This window comes from Convolutriloba macropyga, chromosome 2, assembly GCF_964194025.1.
Source record: "Convolutriloba macropyga chromosome 2, txConMacr16.3, whole genome shotgun sequence".
Classification (NCBI taxonomy): Eukaryota; Metazoa; Xenacoelomorpha; order Acoela; family Convolutidae; genus Convolutriloba; species Convolutriloba macropyga.
The window spans coordinates 13,172,532-13,191,831 of record NC_134469.1 but is presented as its reverse complement, the minus strand read 5'-3'; the positions used below and the strand labels follow the sequence as shown (position 1 = coordinate 13,191,831).

General features: G+C 35.0%; 1 protein-coding gene across 1 annotated transcript in view; it reads left to right on the top strand.

The window, feature by feature from the left end:
- LOC142356623 (regulator of nonsense transcripts 2-like) overlaps positions 1 to 19,300 on the top strand; it is a 75,275-nt gene that overhangs the window by 7,055 nt on the left and 48,920 nt on the right. The window contains exons 5-9 of the mRNA XM_075408480.1: positions 1,633 to 1,780; positions 2,340 to 2,548; positions 15,272 to 15,338; positions 15,419 to 15,721; positions 18,519 to 18,699. Coding sequence (XP_075264595.1) covers positions 1,633 to 1,780; positions 2,340 to 2,548; positions 15,272 to 15,338; positions 15,419 to 15,721; positions 18,519 to 18,699 — 908 coding nt within the window. The remainder of the gene's footprint in view (positions 1 to 1,632; positions 1,781 to 2,339; positions 2,549 to 15,271; positions 15,339 to 15,418; positions 15,722 to 18,518; positions 18,700 to 19,300) is intronic.

Genomic DNA, 19,300 nt, shown 5'->3' with positions numbered 1-19,300 from the left:
GCTGCGTTAGCTAGCTACTATTGGTCTTCTCTCGGTATTTACAATTGAAAGAATTTGAATTGTATCGAGGCGTCAGCTTCTTTAAAAATATCTCTTCATACATTTTTAAAATATTTTTGAAGCCAAATTGAAATGATGATTTTGGTCTCGCCGAAACAGGAATTTGAGCGAAAAAGCTAGTGGTTTTACCGCGTGAAAAGGGTTTTGAACAGAATTTCGCTTTCTCTTGTGGTTGTGTTCAAATGCGGCAATTTGAGTCTGATTTTTACTATTTTTCAATTTTCTGATCGGTTTTTTCAAAAATGGTTGTTCCAATCCGTTCATAGTCCATTTTAGGTCTAGATTTTAGTTTAGTCAATGAAAATTCTTTCAATTGCGCATCAGGACTTGACCGGCTATCATTTGTTTTGTTTCCTTGTCAATATTTTTGTTGGACCATATGACACCACGATTACTTCAAATCTGATTTTCTTTCATTTATTTATGCAATTGTGACTGAATTGTATTTGCGACTTCATTTTTTCACTCTTATTGGAGCGAGCTTTTTTCATCATTTACGTGATTAAGTTGGTCACACGTGATTTACGCTACTCTCAAAAATGACTTTTCCTCACTATCAAAATGGCTGTTCATTACTTTAATTCAAAAGATGAGGTCAACTGATTGTGTCTCTCGAATTGACGGTTATTTATGAGCAGCTAATAGAAGCAGCAATCAGCGATACAGATTTTAAACGAATCGTAACATCTTAGCAATTCATAGAAAGAAAAGAATTTTTTCTTTTTGATACTGCAGATCTACGATGATATTGTAGGTACTTTCTGGCAATCTGCCAGCTGTGTTTTGAAATTATGACTTTGTTTTCATCTTTTTTAAGCACTGGCCGTTTGATTATTGAATTTTCAGTTTCTTTGTTTAATTCCTTAGCCACGTGTTTTGAAAAGAAGACAAATATTGGAAGTTTGTTTAGGGTTTCACCATAAAATGGTTCAATTTTCAGTAAATCATTATAATTCTTCTGCGTAGCATGATAACAACTTTCTTTTTTGGCTCTTTTTTTGTTTTTGATTTTGCATGAAACGTGATTTTCTTTCATAACAATTATTGCTAGAGTAAGAAACCTTTTATCGACTCTTCTGGTTTTTTTAAAACTTTTAGGTAGTGTGGTTCCGAGAAGAATATACCGAGTGCTAATGCTAATTAATTGCTCTTTATAAGGGCTTACAGTTCTTCATAGCATCTATTCCTTTTCCATGAAAAAAATTATATTTTTCTTAACATTAAAAGATGGATGTCTGAAAGAGGTTTAATTTTATAATTTTCAAAGAACCATTTTAGCGCGGACTGAGAAAATCCTTTTACACAAAGCAAAAATTTTCTTGTGAATCATAAGGTAACGTTCAGTGTACCTAATGTAACGTGATACCTATTGATGCCTATTACAAGTCTTGAAAATTTTTGTCTAAGAATTTTGGGAGACAAATTCCATAGAAAATTATATGAATTTGAAAAGAGCATCAATTTTGAAGTCTGTGAGTTTGTGGATGGGAGGAGTCGGAATATGATAGTTCAAATGCTCGAAGTTTACTAAAAGATTTTTGGGAGTCATTACACCCCATTTGTTTTCGGCAGAATAAGGGTGAGTTGCACACTGAGAAGAGCGAGCAGTATGAGACTGAGCTGGCAGTGTTGCAGAAACTGCACCAGAGCATGTGTTCCCTGGCTGATTTGATGAATGTGCCCACTGATCTGGTGCCCACTATCACTGTACAGGATATAGGTTAGTAGCGCATGGTTTTATAAATGATCTCGGAATCTATGCACAGTATAATTATATTAGAATAGGAGACTCTCAATTTTGGTTAATCTCTACGTAAAAACAATTTGAGAACATGTTCATAGAGCTAGAAATACGCAGCCACTAGAACAGCTTTTAATCAAGAAATCGTTTTTGTTCGAATTTTGATGTTTCATGTTTCCTGGTTTTGCCCCAAAGCTGGAGTAGCTGGAAGTGCTTGAATATCAAAATATTAGCTGGGATGAATATCTATTGAATGCGTTCAGTTAGTCGTTCACTGGTTTTGAATTCAGCTTTCGCTGTATAACTAAATAATACTTCAAATTAAAAAAAAACTTTATCGCAAAGTAAAGAAATACAGTGAGGCCGATTGTGTGATAGAAAAAGATTGTACATAATTGATATCATTGATCCATATCAATCATATGTATCGAAACATTTATTAGATTTGAAAGATTTTTCAGACCTTTTTGACATATTGCACAGGTGCTACAGTTTGTATACTTTAGAATGAGATCATTTTGTGGATGCTTTTTAACAGAGAAAGAATTGGAGGCGCAATTAGAAGACGTTGATGGGTGTGGGGTGGTGGTTGAGAAGTTCACAGATGGGTCAGTGGGCGGTACAGACGGGGGTGCTGGAGGTGGAGGGGAGGAGTCTGAGTTTGACTACGATAGGAGCAAGTGGCCGGATGCTGATACGAGAGATTTCTATGAAGTGTTCCCTGATATTGTACCTATGCTGCCGGCGGTTAGTAGAAGTAGTACTCTATCAATGCTGAAGCTCTTTGGTTAAAAAAAGAATGCTGCAGCCAAGTTAAACAAGGCGACTCGGTAATGTGCGATCGCACATAAGGTTCCGACCCCGCTCATCCACAATTTTGGCTTGATTGTCCACCAAATGAGGAACATAAAAAAACCCAAAAATTCAAGTATTTTTTAAAAAAATGGTGTATGAACGAAAAGAAAGTCTCCAAAGCAAATAACTGTGGTGGAGTAAAAATAGCGCATTAGATTGATGAGATGTGCACATATTAAGAAAGCGAGTCAAGACGAACAGCAAAATCAAATAACAGCAACAACAAAAATTAATTACATCAAAAACTTAATGTCCGTTTTAAAAACAAAACTTAATAACAAAGTCAAAATACCGTCAGATAAAACTGATATTAAACAAAATAAATTGTAATTCACCAGAAAAGATAAGGGAGTAGCCAATAAAAAGGCTTGGTAACAATTAGACAATAAAGAACAAAAACAGTAAAGTTGAAAAATTCGCTGATTTTTTAAACAATTAAATTCGAAATAATGAAAACCATTAGAAATCAAATAAAATATCCCATAGAAGGGCATTAAGACCTGTCCTTATTCAATTTTTTATGCGGTTAAAAAAGAACAACAAAAAGACAACAAACAAAAATTCAATTAAAACTTGTCAGAGAACGCTGTCGAAGACGTAAAGCTGCCAGTGTTCAATTTTTTACGCGATAACAAAAAGAACATATAGACAACAAACAAAAAAGCAAAAAAAACTTGGCTGAAACGTAAAGCCGTACTATCGCCATCAAAATGTGTTCAATTGCACTTTCTGCAACCACCGATAATGTATTATGTGACCTCTCATTAATGAAGCTAGGTAACAAGTAGACAAAAATGGAAAACAAAATGCAAAAATAAGTAACACTTTAATTTTTTTTCCAAAAAAAATATTTCCAAAGACATGAAAGCCATTAATTACTGAATAAAAAAATACTTAGGTTCGTATTTTCTTCCAAAAGAAGCACATGAGATTTGCAATTATCCAGAATATGTCTTATGTGTACAAAAAGAACGTCAAACATGACAAAAATCAAAAATTAATTTAATTTTTTCCTGTCGAAGCAAGTCAACGAATTCTTTAAAAACATTAGATTGTGTGACACTAATCCCCTTTTGAAACCTTCCTTTGGCCACAATAATGTCATAATTGGCCTGTAATTAGCGAGACTAGATAACAACCAGACAATAAAAGGAACAAAATTGCGAAGTTAAAAAGTGTTTTTTTTTTAATTTGGAAAACAATTGTTTTCAGAGTCATGAAAGCTATCAGCTATCTACTAAAATCAGAATATTGTCTCATCTATTCTTCCATGAAACGGCAATGAAACCGGGTCATTGTACACTAAAATTTCATACGACTAAAAAGACAAAGTAAAAACGGCAGTTAAAGACAATTTTAAAAAATCAGTTAAATTTTTCGAGAAATTAGTGTCGAAGCCGTTAAAATCATAATCTATATCTTCAAGCATTTTAATAATATCAGTTTCGCCTTATTTGGAAAGCCAATAATGTGATATATGAACTGTCAATAACGTGATAATGTGACAAATCAAGAAAACGTGAAAAAATGAGCAAATACCTAAAAATTAAGAAAATTTGAAATCTGGTTGTACCAAAGCCAGTAGCCATAACTTAGGGCGTAAAACAGCAATAAAGATTGAATTTGATTTCAATAGAAAGAAGAAGCATTCTTCCATTGCGGACAATAAGCTACAAGTTGACCAAAGAAAGAGAAAATTAGAGGCAAAAGTTCAATAAGTCATTAATTATTTGAAAATCAAATACTTTTAAAAGTTAAAATGACCATAAGCTTTCAAGTAATCAACTAGATACAATAATTAGGAGCTAATTACGAACCCAATTGGAACTATCATTGGTGTGCTTTTTTTGAAATGTTCTGTTATTTAATTATTGTAGAAGAGATCGATTTTTTTTTATAAAAAAGACCGACTGTTTACAATCCGGTTTATTTTTGGATTATACCAGTCCAAGATTGGTCCAAAACTAGCCCTGCTAATGCTGTTTGTTCTTTAAGAATACCTAATTATTCGAATATTATAGATATTGATTTTTTGTTAGTTAAAAAATCAAAAATAGATGCTGCGTGTTTGATAATCAACGAATAAATTTAGCAAAAAACGGCAAAGTTTTAATTACAGAGCACTCTCAACGGAATTTGAAGTGAAAAAGCCCCTTTTTAGTCTACAAAAATTGTGTTAGTGGTGTTTGGCTCTGTACTTCCTGTAAATTTAATCAAAATGGACTAAAGAAACTTATTTCGAGCTGTTTTTGAAGAAAAAGTCTTAATTTTGAAATATTTAGCCAGAATTTTTGACAAAAAAAAAATAAAAATGGCCTACAATATTCTTGTGATTTTTTTTGTTTTTACTTCAAAAGTTCCGGAAAAAGAATAAAATCTCGCCGGAATTCACACTATTTTCTCAAAATTTAAACCTCGATAACTCGCTGTAAAAAACGAAAATTAAAAAAAAATTTAATTCCATATTCTACGCTGGACAAGCTTTCTAATGATACCAGTCTCAACTCTCTACGATGAATATATCGATCGGCCAAAATTGACTGAACAAAAAAACCCGTTTGAGTATATAGTTCCTTCCCCCTCAAGAGGGGTCGGAACAATTAATCTTCATGGGGACAATTTTTGCGTTTGTTATTTCTATCAGACAGGTACAGTTTACGTCAAAATGTGAAACTATTTATACTTCTATAGTAGTTTCTTGAAATCAAAATGTACAAGATCAGAATACGATGCTGGATTGTTATTGCTCCAGTATTTTAAAGAAACAAGGAAACATTTGTGCCGTCTTCTCCCACATCAAAGAAGATTAAAATGTATGATCTTACTCGTGCAAAAATCAGAATTTTCTCAGGGTTTTTGAAAACGGACAACCTTTTATATAATCTTGATAGCATAAGCTCTGCCTCAGGATGCTCCTTCCTCCAGCAAAACGTAAGGCACTTTCTCGCAGATTTTAAAAAATGAAGGTGAATAAGTTTTGAGAGCCGCGAAATGATGTGTCGCGAAGACCTTTTGGCAACATGTTGGCTTTTTGAAATTCTAGTCGACTCTGTTGATTTCAGATCTACAAGGTGCAATTTTGCTTTTAAGGAAGAAAATATTGAAAAAAAAACAATAGTTGTGAAAGGCCTCTCAAATTTCCGCCTTTTTAATTGCTCTCAAACGAAGTTTGCAGCCATTATATTAGTCCTGTGGTTTTTGTATGCGATTTTTCGCTTGACTGATTTTTGGTCTGGCCCATTTGTTTTATCGTCCTCAAAAACGGGGTAAACAGGTAGCGCGCAGAGGTCTTTAAGTGGCTGAGCAACTGTCTTAGAGCCCTTTGCCTTACTAGTCTTTAAGTATGTGATTCACCGAAACTGTTTTGAGACAATTTTATGGTGTGAGGAGGCGGTACTTAGTTTTAAAAGTTTCACCCTCCATCCTCCTCCAACGCTACCCCCCCCCCCCCCCCCCACTACCGAAGACAACCGCTCTCCGGTCGTTTGAGAGCATTTGTCCCGACCTTAGTTGTTTGTTTTGCAATTTTGTCCAATTTGATGACAGGCCAGTTTTTTTTAAAAAAAATTCCGAGCCCGACGGGCAGGAGACGATTTTTGTTCCATTTAAAAGCAACCTTAAAGACTCCTCGAAGAGAAAAATATTGGGGTCACCGCCTTAATTGTATACGAATTAAGCAAAAAAAACTATGTACATTTCCCTCAATGATGGTTCTTTATTATTCTCGCTATGATTCTTGATTAATACTAAATCGCTTCTGAAAGCTATCACAGCTTACCAAACGTAGTAATTTCTCAGTTTGGAGTAACTAGCTGTCTAATGAGCTCTCCAGTCGAAATTGACTTCCACCGTTTACGAGGTGAAGAAAGTTCAAAAACTACTTATTTTGACAATAAATAAAGTTTTTAATTAGCTTCTCTCAGTTACTGAGGAAACAACAGCAGTCTGTAATCTCACATTCATAGATATGTATTAATAATCGCAATTAAGCGTGAGCTTATTGTTACTCATAGCGATTTAGTTGCTTGCTTTCAAACAGAAGGCATTGGACATGTAAGAATTATCAGCATCTGGTTGATGCGCGTTTGTTCTTTTTTTATCAAACTTCTATACATTTCTGTAGTTTATTTTTTATAGTTAATTGTTTATCGTGATTGTTCTCCGCATGTATGACTGATTCCTTAATTGCCTAGTCCCTAGTGGGCTTTTCCTAGGATAAACGAACAAAAAGGCTCGATGGCCTTGATAAATCTTCTGCCTGTGCGTTCTCCGCGGATGAGCCGAATACAATTGATCTGTTTATTTTAAATGGTCAATAAACTGCCGAGTTTTGTCCTCTTTACCGCAGTTCTCTTCAAATTCTTCTGATTGACTGATTTGGCTGAACCGTTTTTTGACAAAATGAGCTAGTTTGGCATAACTTAGGTTATATATACGTATTCGTATGAGCAACCGAGAATTTATCCTTTTTGAAAAAAAACATTAAGTGTAGTTGGTTTCATTAGGAAAAAATTATAGTTTATGAAATGGCTCACTTGTAGCCAATTAATTGCTCTCAAACGAATCTTGAAGTAATTATGGTAATCATGTCTTTTTTTGGACCATTTTGGCTTGACCGTTTTGTTCTAGAACTTCCTTTTGATTTCACTTTTTGAGCGATTTTTGATTTTTTTTAGTTATTTGAATTGCGATAGCTCAGAAATTAAATCTGTTGATGAAATAGAAACGGTTGCGGGCGATGACCGTAGATAGCCCGGTTAGTTTAGTGGTCAATTTCCACGACTCTCATCTGGGAGGTCGCGTATTTGAACCCCTTCCTCTATCAATAAAATTATGCGTCAAAATTTTTCTAGCTCATGCCGCCTTTTAAATTGTTTATCTCGCCAGTTTTTCGTTAGACGGTTTATGTTTGGAAGCATGAATGTGTTTGTGCCCTGAAGTGTTCGGGATACCTAAATTTTTGGCGTCTGGAATGTTTTCCGAAAAAGTCAAAAGCAAAAAAAAATTGAATTAGTTGAAGAGATAATTGTTGACGGTAACATATTTGCCGCGCAATTATCTAACTCGCTTACATATGAAATTAATACATTTGCCCATGCCTTGCGGGACAAGCCTATGTCTCAGTGGCCAATAGGATTTAATGTGAATGGTGTCGTTAAGTATTAGGTAATAAATATTATACAATAAAATTGGTAATGAAATAATACTGGAAAATGTTCAACTAATCATAACCGAGTATTTGAGGATTGAAATCATTTTTCACCAGCAACATAAATGTAAAGCGAAGGAATAAATAATTATTGATTAAATAACGCGTGCGATGGTCATAGGTCAGCGGCCCATGGGACTAGATGTAAAACTATTATGACCGAGCATGAGATCAATTTACCCGCATAGCAATTCTTCTTGAAAAGGAGGTAACAGTGTAGAGTACTTAAAGGCAATTTCTGCTTTCGGCTATCTTACTTATAATCGATATGAATATATTACAACCGAAAATATATGCGACCGATCGTATTTTTCTTGCAATAATAATTGTACATTATCAATTCTGATAGGTCAATGTCTACTTTTCGGCTAATATTGGCGGATCGGATATTTTTACCAGTTCATTTTCTGTATCATGATAGTGATAGTTTTAAAGTGAATCAAATACTTCTCATTGATTGATTTGGCTGAACCGTAAGTATTTTGACAAAATGCGATAGTTTGGTATAACCTAGATTATGTATCCGTTCTAATTTGAGCAACAGAGACTTTTTCTTTTGAAAAACATTGATAGAAGTAGTTGGTTTCATCTGCAAAAAATTTAGTTTTTCCAAATGGCTCACTTGTAGCCAATTAATTGCTCTCAAACGAAGCTTGACGCCATTATGGTGTCTTTCTTTCTGAACGATTTTGGCTCGACTCTTTTCTTCTTGAACTTTCTTTGTTTTTCCTCTTGAGCGTTTTTTGATTTTTTTAGTGATTTAAATTGCGAAAGCGCAAAAATTAAGTCTGTTGATGAAATAAAAACGATTGCGAGAGATGACCCTGTATAACCCGTTTAGTTTGGTTGTCAATATCCAGGACTCTCATCTGGGAAGTCGAAGATTTGAATTCCTCCCCAATCAATAAAATTATGCATCAAAGTTTTTCTAGCCCGTGCCACCTTCTGAATTGTTTGTCTCACCAGCTTTTTGAGAGTCGGTTCAAGTTTGATTATGATGGGAAGCCATGAATGTATTTGTGCCCTGAAGTGTTCGGAATACTATTTTTTTGGTGTCAGGAATGTTTGCCAAAAAAATCAGAGTAAATAAATATAAATTAGTTGAAGAGAATTGTTGACGGTAACACAAATTAGAGGCGCAATTTTCTGACTCGCTTACATATGAAACTAACGCATTTGTCCAGGCCTTGCGGGACAAGGCTATGTCTCGGTGGCCGATAGGATTTAATGTGAACGGTGTCGTTTAGTATTAGGCGATAAATACTATATTTCACAGCCAAATAAAATCGGTTATGAAATAATACTGCAAAATGTTCAACCTATCATAACCGAGTTTTTGTGATTTAAAATCATTTTTCACCGGCAACATAAATGTAAAGGGATGGAATAGATAATTGACGCGTTCGACGGCCATGGGTCAGCGGCTCATGGGACTTGACATAACACTATTACGACCGAGCATGAGATCAGTTCACCCGCATAACAATTTCAAGGAGGTAACAATGTAGGTTACTCAGAGGCAATTTTCTGCTTTCCGCTCTCTTACTCGTGATCGATATGCATTTATAACAACCGAACAAATTATCACGACCGATCATATTTTTCTCGCAAAAATAATTGTGCATTATCAAATCTGATTGGTTAATGTCTTCTTTTTGGCTAATTTTCGCGAACCGAGTTTTTTGTACAAATTCTTTTTCTGCATCATGACGGTGATAGTTTTAAAGTGAATCAAATACTTCTGATCGATTGATTTGGCTGAACCGTTTGTTTTTGACAAAATGTGCTAGTTTGGCGTAACCTAGATTAAATATACATATTCGTATGAGCAACCGCGCATCGTTTTTGAAAATCTTGTTAAGTGTAGTTGGTTTCATAAGGAAAAAATGATAGTTTTTGAGATGGCTTACTTGTAGCCAATTAATTGCTCCTGAACGAAGCTTGAAGCCATTATGGTAACCATGTCTTTTTTCTGGACCGTTCTGTTCTAGAACTTTCTTTCGAGTTTCCCTTTTTGAGCGATTTTTAATTTTTTCAGTGATTTGAATTGCGATAGCTCAGAAATTATGTCTGTTGATGAAATAAAAATGATAACGGGAGATGGCCGTACATAGCCCGTTTAGTTTAGATGTCAATGTCCACGACTCTCATCTGGGTGGTCGAAGATTTGAACCCCTTACCAATCAATAAAATTATGCATCAAAGTTTTTCTAGCCCCTGCCACCTTCTGAGTTGTTTGTCTCACCAGTTTTTTGATAGTCGGTTCAATTTTGATTATGATGGGAAGCCATGAATGTATATGTGTCCTGAAGTGTTCTGGATACTAATTTTTTGGTGTCAGGAATGTTTGCCAAAAAAATCGTAATTAAAAAAATCGTTTGCCAAAAAAAAGTAAATGTGAATTTGTTGAAGTGATAATTGTTGACGATAGCACAATTTAGACGCGCAATGTTCTGACTTGCTTACATATGAAACTAACGCATTTGTCCAGGCCTTGCGGGACAAGGCTATGTCTCAATGGCCAATAGGATTTAATGTGAATGGTGTCGTTTATTATTAGGTAATAAATACTATATTTCACAGCCAAATAAAAGTGGTAGTGAAATAAGATTGGAAATTTGCCAATCATAACCGAGTATTTGAGTTCAACCAATCATAACCGTTCAACCAATCATAACCGAGTATTTGAGGATTGAATTCATTTTTCACCATCAACATAAATGTAAAGCGAAGGAATAAATAATTATTGATTAATTAACGCGTGCGATGGCCATGGATCAGCGACCCATGGGACTAGATGTAAAACTATTATGACCGAGCATGAGATCAATTTACCCGCATAGCAATTCTTCTTGAAAAGGAGGTAACAGTGTAGGGTACTTAAGGCAACTTTCTGCTTTCGGCTATCTTACTTGTAATCTATTTGAATATACCACAACCGAAAATATCGCGACCGATCATATTTTTCTCGCAATAATAATTGTGCATTATCCATTCTGATTGGTCAATGTCTACTTTTTGGCTAATATTGGCGGAACCGAGGTTTTTTAACCAATTCATTTTCTTTATCATGATAGTGATAGTTTTAAAGTGAATCAAATACTCGATTTTTGATTTTTTTTTACTTATTTGAATTGCGATAGCTCAGAAATTAAATCTGTTGATGAAATAAAAACGGTTCCGGAAGATGACCGTACATAGCCCGGTTAGTTTAGTGGTCAATTTCCACGACTCTCATCTGGGAGGTCGCGTATTTGAACCCCTCCTCTATCAATAAAATTATGCGTCAAAATTTTTCTAGCTCATGCCGCCTTTTAAATTGTTTATCTTGCCAGTTTTTCGTTAGACGGTTTATGTTTGGAAGCCATGAATATGTTTGTGCCCTGAAGTGTTCGGGATACTAAATTTTTGGCGTCTGGAATGTTTTCCGAAAAAGTCAAAAGCAAAAAAATATGAATTAGTTGAGATAATTGTTGACGGTAACAAATTTGCCGCGCAAATATCTAACTCGCTTAAATATGAAATTAACGCATTTACCCATGCCTTGCAGGACATGGCCATGTCTCGGCGGTCAATAAGACTTGATATGAATGGTGTGGTTTAGTATTAGGCGATAAATACTATATATCACAGCCAAATAAAATCGGTTATGAAATAAGACTTGAAAATTTTCCACCAATCATAACCGAGAATTTGAGGATTGAAATCATTATTCACCAGCAACATAATTGTAAAGCTAAGGAATAAATAATTATCGAGTAAATAACGCGCGCGACGGCCATGGGTCAACGGCTCGTGGAACTTGATATGAAACTGTCACGACCGAGCACGAGATCAGTTCTTGATGAATATACCTGCATGAATACAGTTCTTGATAAGGAGTTCACAGTGTAGGTTACTTAAAGGCAGCTTTATGCTTTCGGCTCTTACTCGTGGTTGATATGAATATACCACAACCGAACAAAATATCGCGACCCATCATATTTTTCACAATAAAATTTGTGCGTTATCAAATCTGATTGGTTAATGTCTACTTTCGGCTAATATTCGCGGATCCGAGTTTTTTGTACAGATTCATTTTCGGTATCATGACAGTTATAATTTTAAAGTCAAGAATATCGGAGAAGGCGTTTGGCAATTGATTTATGCAATTACGTCCTATGAAAACAAAGTAGAAGGAAAGAAAGAATTTATTCGTCATGTACATGTTACAAAATGAATTGTTTGGACAATTTCAAGTTTATAGATTGAAAGGTTAAATAACGAAATCACTGAGATCTTTTTTAGTTAGCACGCGTAGTTTGTAACAGAAACGTATCATCATCAAGTGAGATCGATAGAGCTTTAAGGATGTAAAGGAGAGATTATGAAATCAATAGTTAAAACCAACTTGACAGAAGGATAAGAAAAAATAATTCATTGAGATTGTTCAATTTAATGTTCGTCGACGTTTTTGAAACTAACAAGGCGGCTCGTTAATGTGCGTTCGCACATGATGTTCCGACCCGAGCTCATCTACATTTTTGACTAAATTGTCAACCAAATGAAGAGATAACAAAAATAGATGTTTGAGTTTAAAACAATCGTTACACAACCTATCTACTAATTGAATTACCTAATGCCATGCCTCATTACAGCACCAACGTGATCTGACATTAAAGAGACTAAGAGACAACAAAAATTAGCACCAACAAACACTTCACAGCAAAAACTGAATATCTAAATTTAAAAGCACCTAGTAACAACGTCAAAATGCAGTCAGATAATACCTTAACTACACAAGTTTACTTTTTCCTAACTATACAGCAGATGGAAAGTTTTCTCAATGAAATTAGGTAACAAGTCGACAAAAAGAACGAACAGTGAGACGAAACCTTAAAATTAATCAACATTTTTTACAAGAAGTTTCAAAAATCTTAAAAATCATTAGCTTTTAAATTAATAATCCTTGATAAGTTACTAAAAAGTCATTACAAAACCAAAAGGACCTGTCTTTGGTCAGACTATGCCATAGAAACAAACTAAAAAGAAACTCAAAATGTTTATCATAAACATTTCAAGATGTTTATCATTAACTATAAGAGCATTCGCTATAAACTGACTGCTTCAGGTAACATCATTCATTCAATCCTCAATTACAAGCCTATAAGACCTGTGAGCAATTTACGGCTACCTAAAGAACAAAAACAGCAAATTCAAGAAAAAATTGAGCGAGAAATTTGTCGAAGGCATTAAAAAATGAACTTTTCACTTAAAACTCTTCTATTTTATATTAATTTTCCAAGATCAATGGGATTTCCCTCTTTTATCAATATAATTTCAAAAAATCAACAAATATGATTAAATACATTAGAAGCACGAATTTATCGAGAAAAGACGTATTATCAACGCCATTAAATTCATTAGCATTCAACGGAAGCCAGTAAATACGATAAATTATACCTCGATGGGACAACAAGTTTGTTTGTCAATCGTTTTTCATCAATAAGACCTTACAACAAGTTATTGACAATGAAAACAACAACAGAGACAGGCAAAACCCAAAAGTTCTGTAGAAAAGTGCCAGAAGCAAATGTCGAAGCAGTTTAAATCATAAGCTTTTCTCTGAATACTTTATCTATGATCCGTTGAACTTCTTCCCTAATCCAATGGGGACTATCAGCAGTAGGATAATGTGATAAGATTTCAAAAGGATCCAAAAATAAAATAAATTACACGAAAAAAAAAATATGAAGTCTCGTGGCATTGAAGTTTTAAAACTAATAGGTAGAAGATAAAACCACTAACCAGATTAATTTTTGCTGTAGTAGAACGGAAAGGGATTCTTTTAGTACTCACATTGACCAACGTATCACGAAATAAAGTTTAAGAATGGTTAATGTTCAAAAAAAAAATTTTGAAAGTTATTTTTTAACTCTTAACAGCCATTCAACTCAAAATCTTTCAACAGAGCTCAATAACTTCGCTCAGATATAACCTGATTGGAGGAAAATCATGTTTGTCATGCATAGATAATCAACAAGACATCACATTAAGTCTTATGTTTGAAAACATTAACAAAAAAAAACAGGCGAAAACCAAAATTCAGAAGAAAAACGCGAGAAGAAAGTGTCGAAGACAATTAAACAAGTAGTTTTTCTCTGAAAACTTTCTCTCTGATCCACCGAACGTCCTCTCTAAGCCAAAAAAATTACAATGATTTTTGGATAATGTGTTTAATGTTTGGATAATGTGATAAGAGTTCAAAAGTAACCAATAAAAAAAGTAACCAAAAAAATTTTTAAAAAAATTGAAATATTGTGTCATTGAAGTCATATAACCAATAGTTAGAAGAAAAAACCGCTAACCAGATTAATTTTGGTTGCAGTACGAAGGAAGAGGCTGCTGTCACCTCGTGACTGACTTACAGTTCACAATAATAAGTTTATGATTCTTTAATGTTCAAAAAAATTCGAAAATTTTTTTTAAGCAGCCATTAGCTGTCCCCTCAAAGCACTAGATATGTTCACTTAATGCTCATTATGGAACATATTGCACTGTTGGTCAATGAATCCATGCCATAGGAATCCAAAAAATTATTAAAATTTCAAAAAAAATTCAGAATTTCATTTAAAACTACGAAAACTCAGATTCGAAGCCAAAAAAACATGAGCAATTCCTTGAAAACGATGTTTTTTGTTCTTTGGGCTTCATTTGACTGGAACGGAGGTTTGTCATTAATGGAAGCTCGATATAAAAAGTGACTTGTCTCTAGGTGACTTAAAAAAAGCAAAAAAAAAGAGAAAAGTTTTATTAAAAAAAAGAGCTCTCAAATAGAGTTCGATTTTTTTGATAGTGAGCTTCCCTATGAGTTAAGAACTAGTCCTTTTTATCGCCGTTAGTCCACTAGGAACACAAAATTGGACCATTTTGTGGCGTGAAATTTAACTTTGAAATACTATTTTTAAAAAAAAATGTTTTAATTTGGAGAAAAATTACACTAAAAGTGAACAAATATCACGTGTTCACACAAAACTTCAATCCTCGATAACTCCTCGAAAAAAAAAACGAAATTCAAAAAAATCTTTTTAATTTTGAATTCTACGCTGAACCAGCTTTTTAATGATACCACTCACATTTCTCTACAACGAATATATCGATCGGCCAAAATTGACTGGACAAAAAAACCCATTTGAGTATATAGTTCCTCCCCCCCCCCCCCCCACAAGTGGGGTCGGAACAACAAGTGATTGACAGGTTATTATTATGGTTGTCAATTAGTTCCCTTACGAATCTACACAAGCTAATGTATTCCAGTCTTCTTTTTCCCATTCCAATTTTAAGCGCCAATCAGGGTCCTTTGCTTTCAAGTTGTATTTGATAACTCAGTAGCTAGATGTAAACTTAGTCATAATTCTTTGTTGCAGGCTTTAATCAGAGCTGAGTCTTTGCTGCAGAACTCTCAAAACGACGAAGCAACAGAAGAGATTACAGGTGAGCTACGCTATATACTTCAATGTTACCTTGTTTACGGTCTCGATACTAATCATAAGTTATTGAAATGCTACTTTTAGACGAACCAGAGAAAACTGAGCAAACTACGTCAGACCCACAAGTACAGGACAAAGAAATTGACGTTGAAGGTTCTAAACAAGACCAAGAGCCTGTTGATACCGAAAAATCTGCAAGTACTGGTGAACAAGCCGAAGATATACTTAGTATGGATAAAGAAAAGAAAGACAAGAAAGGGAAAGCGGCTGTTGGCACCTCAGGGTCTGCTTCTGATGCCCTGGAGGATGCATTGGCTGATATTGGATACAAAGACTTAGAGGAGGAGCTGGCTGTGGACTTGGGCAATACATCGCTTAATGCTAAAGGTGCGCTAGTATTTGTAGTTTTTATCCATTTGAGGACATTCAAACTGAAAATTTTGCCTCTTAAGTTGACAAATTGAAACGGATTCAGTGCAGGCCAAAACCAGGGTCAGAGATTCTTTAACTTCTATTTGTTGCAATTTTTCTGTGACGTGGACTTGCACCTCTCCATTTTCACATTTTCATTGATTGAGTCCCAACTGGACACTCAATTGCTCTAACTTTTTTAAATTTATCCTACAAAATTGTGTTTGTTGTTTGTACCATAAAAATGGGGAATGTCAATTTAAAGCCATCTTAATACTTTCAGCATCCAGAAGTATGTAACGTAACTCTCTGTTTATTATCTTTACCATTTGTTTCTGACTGCCACAAAAAGGCTCCGTTATGTGCGTTTGCACAAAATGTTCCAACCATTTTTATCTGCATCCACCAGTCAGATCAATTTTGCAAAATATTGGGCAATAAAAGGTAATTTTTAAGGGAAAAAATTCTTTGTTAATAGCCGCCGTCAGCCTCTCAACGGCTATTATTCAGGCGCTCTCCTTTTTTACAGTTCAAAGAACTTGAATTGTATTGGGGCGCTGTCTTTTTTTTAAGATCTGTTCACACATGTTCATGGTTTTTGAAATCAAATTGTAGTGGTTTTGGTCTGGTCACGCCGAAACAGGAAGTGGGGCAAAAAAGCGAGTGGTTTTGCGGCGTAAATTTTTTTCACTCTAATTTTACAGAGAAAACGGTGTTTGAACAAATATTCGCTTTCTCGCTAGTGATTTTTTGTTCACATGGGCAATTTCACTTTGATTTTTACTGTTTTTTTTTGGATCGGATTTGTTTCTTAATGGTTTTCCCATCCATTCATAGTTCATTTTAGGCCCAATTTTATTGTTTGAACCAATTGTCCATTTCTCGCGAGTGGTTTTTTAATAGCCGCGAATTGATAGCGGCTATTATTGGGGACTTATGGGTTTTTTTTAATTCGCCGTCGCCATCGACGATTCTTACGATCTGACTTCTTGCAGTTGACTTTTTCAATGACTTCAGTGATTTCTACTGCTTAGCCGTTAAAATTTGTGTGCGGTGTTTGAACAAATATTCGCTTTCTCGCTAGTGATTTTTTGTTCACATGGGCAATTTCACTTTGATTTTTACTGTTTTTTTTTGGATCGGATTTGTTTCTTAATGGTTTTCCCATCCATTCATAGTTCATTTTAGGCCCAATTTTATTGTTTGAACCAATTGTCCATTTCTCGCGAGTGGTTTTTTAATAGCCGCGAATTGATAGCGGCTATTATTGGGGACTTATGGGTTTTTTTTTTAATTCGCCGTCGCCATCGATGATTCTTACGATCTGACTTCTTGCAGTTGACTTTTTCAATGACTTCAGTGATTTCTACTGCTTAGCCGTTAAAATTTGTGTGCGTCCGAATCTAAGCCAAAAAGTCTAGTGGTCTATTAAAGGACTGGTGGTTGATCTGTCTATCTTATTTTATTAGTTGTTTCAATTCATGGAATGCCACAAGCGTCTGTATCGCGGCTATATACAGGCAATCTGCCGGTCATGTTTGTTCACATGCTGTATTTTAACTGTTTTTTTCTTTCAATCCAATTTTTTTGGAAATGGTTTTTTACCAATTCACTCTTAATCCTTTCTAGGTCTAGTCTTTTGTTTAGTCAATGAAGATTCTTTGAATTGTACATCAGGACTTGTCCTGCTTCACCTTGTGACCACGTTTTTCGTTTTACCTAAGTCATAATTTTCACATTTGACTTCTACTTACTTCCATCACTGTTTCAACTAGATGGATTTTAAATTCTCTCACGCATTCAATTACGCAATGTGGTGATATCTGTCAATGTCAAAACAAATGGCAAAATCAAAAGAGACCGCTTAAACTGATAAAGCCCGATCATTGAGAATTAGGTTATCAGTATTCACTAGAGTGTTTGCTAGCTGACATTGGTGTTAAGCTTATTAGATTTGAGTTTAGAAGCTGAATTAAATAGATTTTTAGAATCTAACTGAAACATCACGCCAAATAAGAATACTTATTGTCGCTGGAAAAAAAAACATTAAAAAAATTCTGTCAATTTATCTCTTCTGTTTCAATCCTGATGTGCATCAAGCGCGTCAACTGCGGCTATTTCCGACTCAGTTTTAACGTACTGCAATTTATAAATAATTCAACAAGTGTACGCAAGTAAGTTCCAGGTCAGAAGTCAAAATCGAATGAAACTGGTAAAGTCAGAATAAAGTATTAAGGTTCAGTAAGTAAAGACTTTAATGCATTAAGATATCAAAAATTTCGGAGGGCATTAAGTGACTGAGCAGTTCGTTTAGATCTTTGCCCCTCACTATCCTCTGAGTATGTGATTCACCCAAACTTTTAAAGATATCTAAATTCATGGTATGCAGAGCAGTTTGAAGCCCTTTCCCCGCTCACTTCTCGCCTCGGCCGGCTATCCCCTTGTCCATCCCAAACCCATCAACCCCACGAGACGCTCATTCCCCCTCCCCGAATACTAGCATCCCCAAGCTCCAGCTGGCTACTACCGAAGGCAACCTCTTGTCGTTCGTTTCAGAGCAAATAGCCCGACGTTAGTCGGTTTTATTAAACAATCTGCACTACACAGGTTTTCCAATGAGACCACTGATAGTTTTCTCCGCAAAAATGTAGGCAAAGTTTGGCTAAACAAAAAAATCCTTTGAGTCTCTAGTTCCTTCCCCACTAATGTCAGTTGGAATAGTCGGACGAAACCTACATTTCTGGAGTTTTATGCTGGCTATTTGATATTTCAGATCCGGGCTCTGCTAGCTTGGCTCAAATCCAGTTCGAAAAGCTGCTCTCACGATTGCCTGAGTGTGTGAACAGATCTCATATTGATGACGTCAGCATTGAGTTTGCAACTGCTCAGGGTGTGAACACTCAAACAAACAGAATGAAGTTGGCAAGGACTATGTTCCTGGTGTCGCGCAACAGGTTCGCTTTCCTTAACAAAAATGGAATCAATCACATTGTTTTGAAAAAAAACTCAGTTCAGTTTACCGAAGCAGGCGTTTTAAACAAATATGTTGACACGCTTTTCCTGGAGTTTCTTAAAGATCCACCATGATATTTAGTTTAATTTTTCATTTTAGGCTAGCTCGACCAAAATCCGATGGTCTCTCGTATGGGAATCTAATTGATTTCAACTCTTTGCACCATAAAACGTTTAATTTTCAACTCACTAAAATGATTATTTAAAAAAGTATTTCAATTTATTGAGAAAAGATTTTCAATTTCGCGAAACAGATCTTTTAAAGAGTTTACAGAAGCCATTATTCGAATCCATTTTCAGAACTGTGCATTCAGTTTTTGGTATAGAATTTTTCAGTTATTAATTGCTCTCAAATGAAGTCAACGATTGGTCGGAAAAACCTGAGGGTGAAAATGGCATTGTTCAGCTTGCGAATGACACTAGTATTATTTGCAAATTTGATAGCAAGGAAAATATTCCAGTAAAAATTGAAAAAATATTAGATGAAACAGACAAATTCCGCACAGAGAATCGAGTCACATTAAATGCCGATAAAACAGGGTT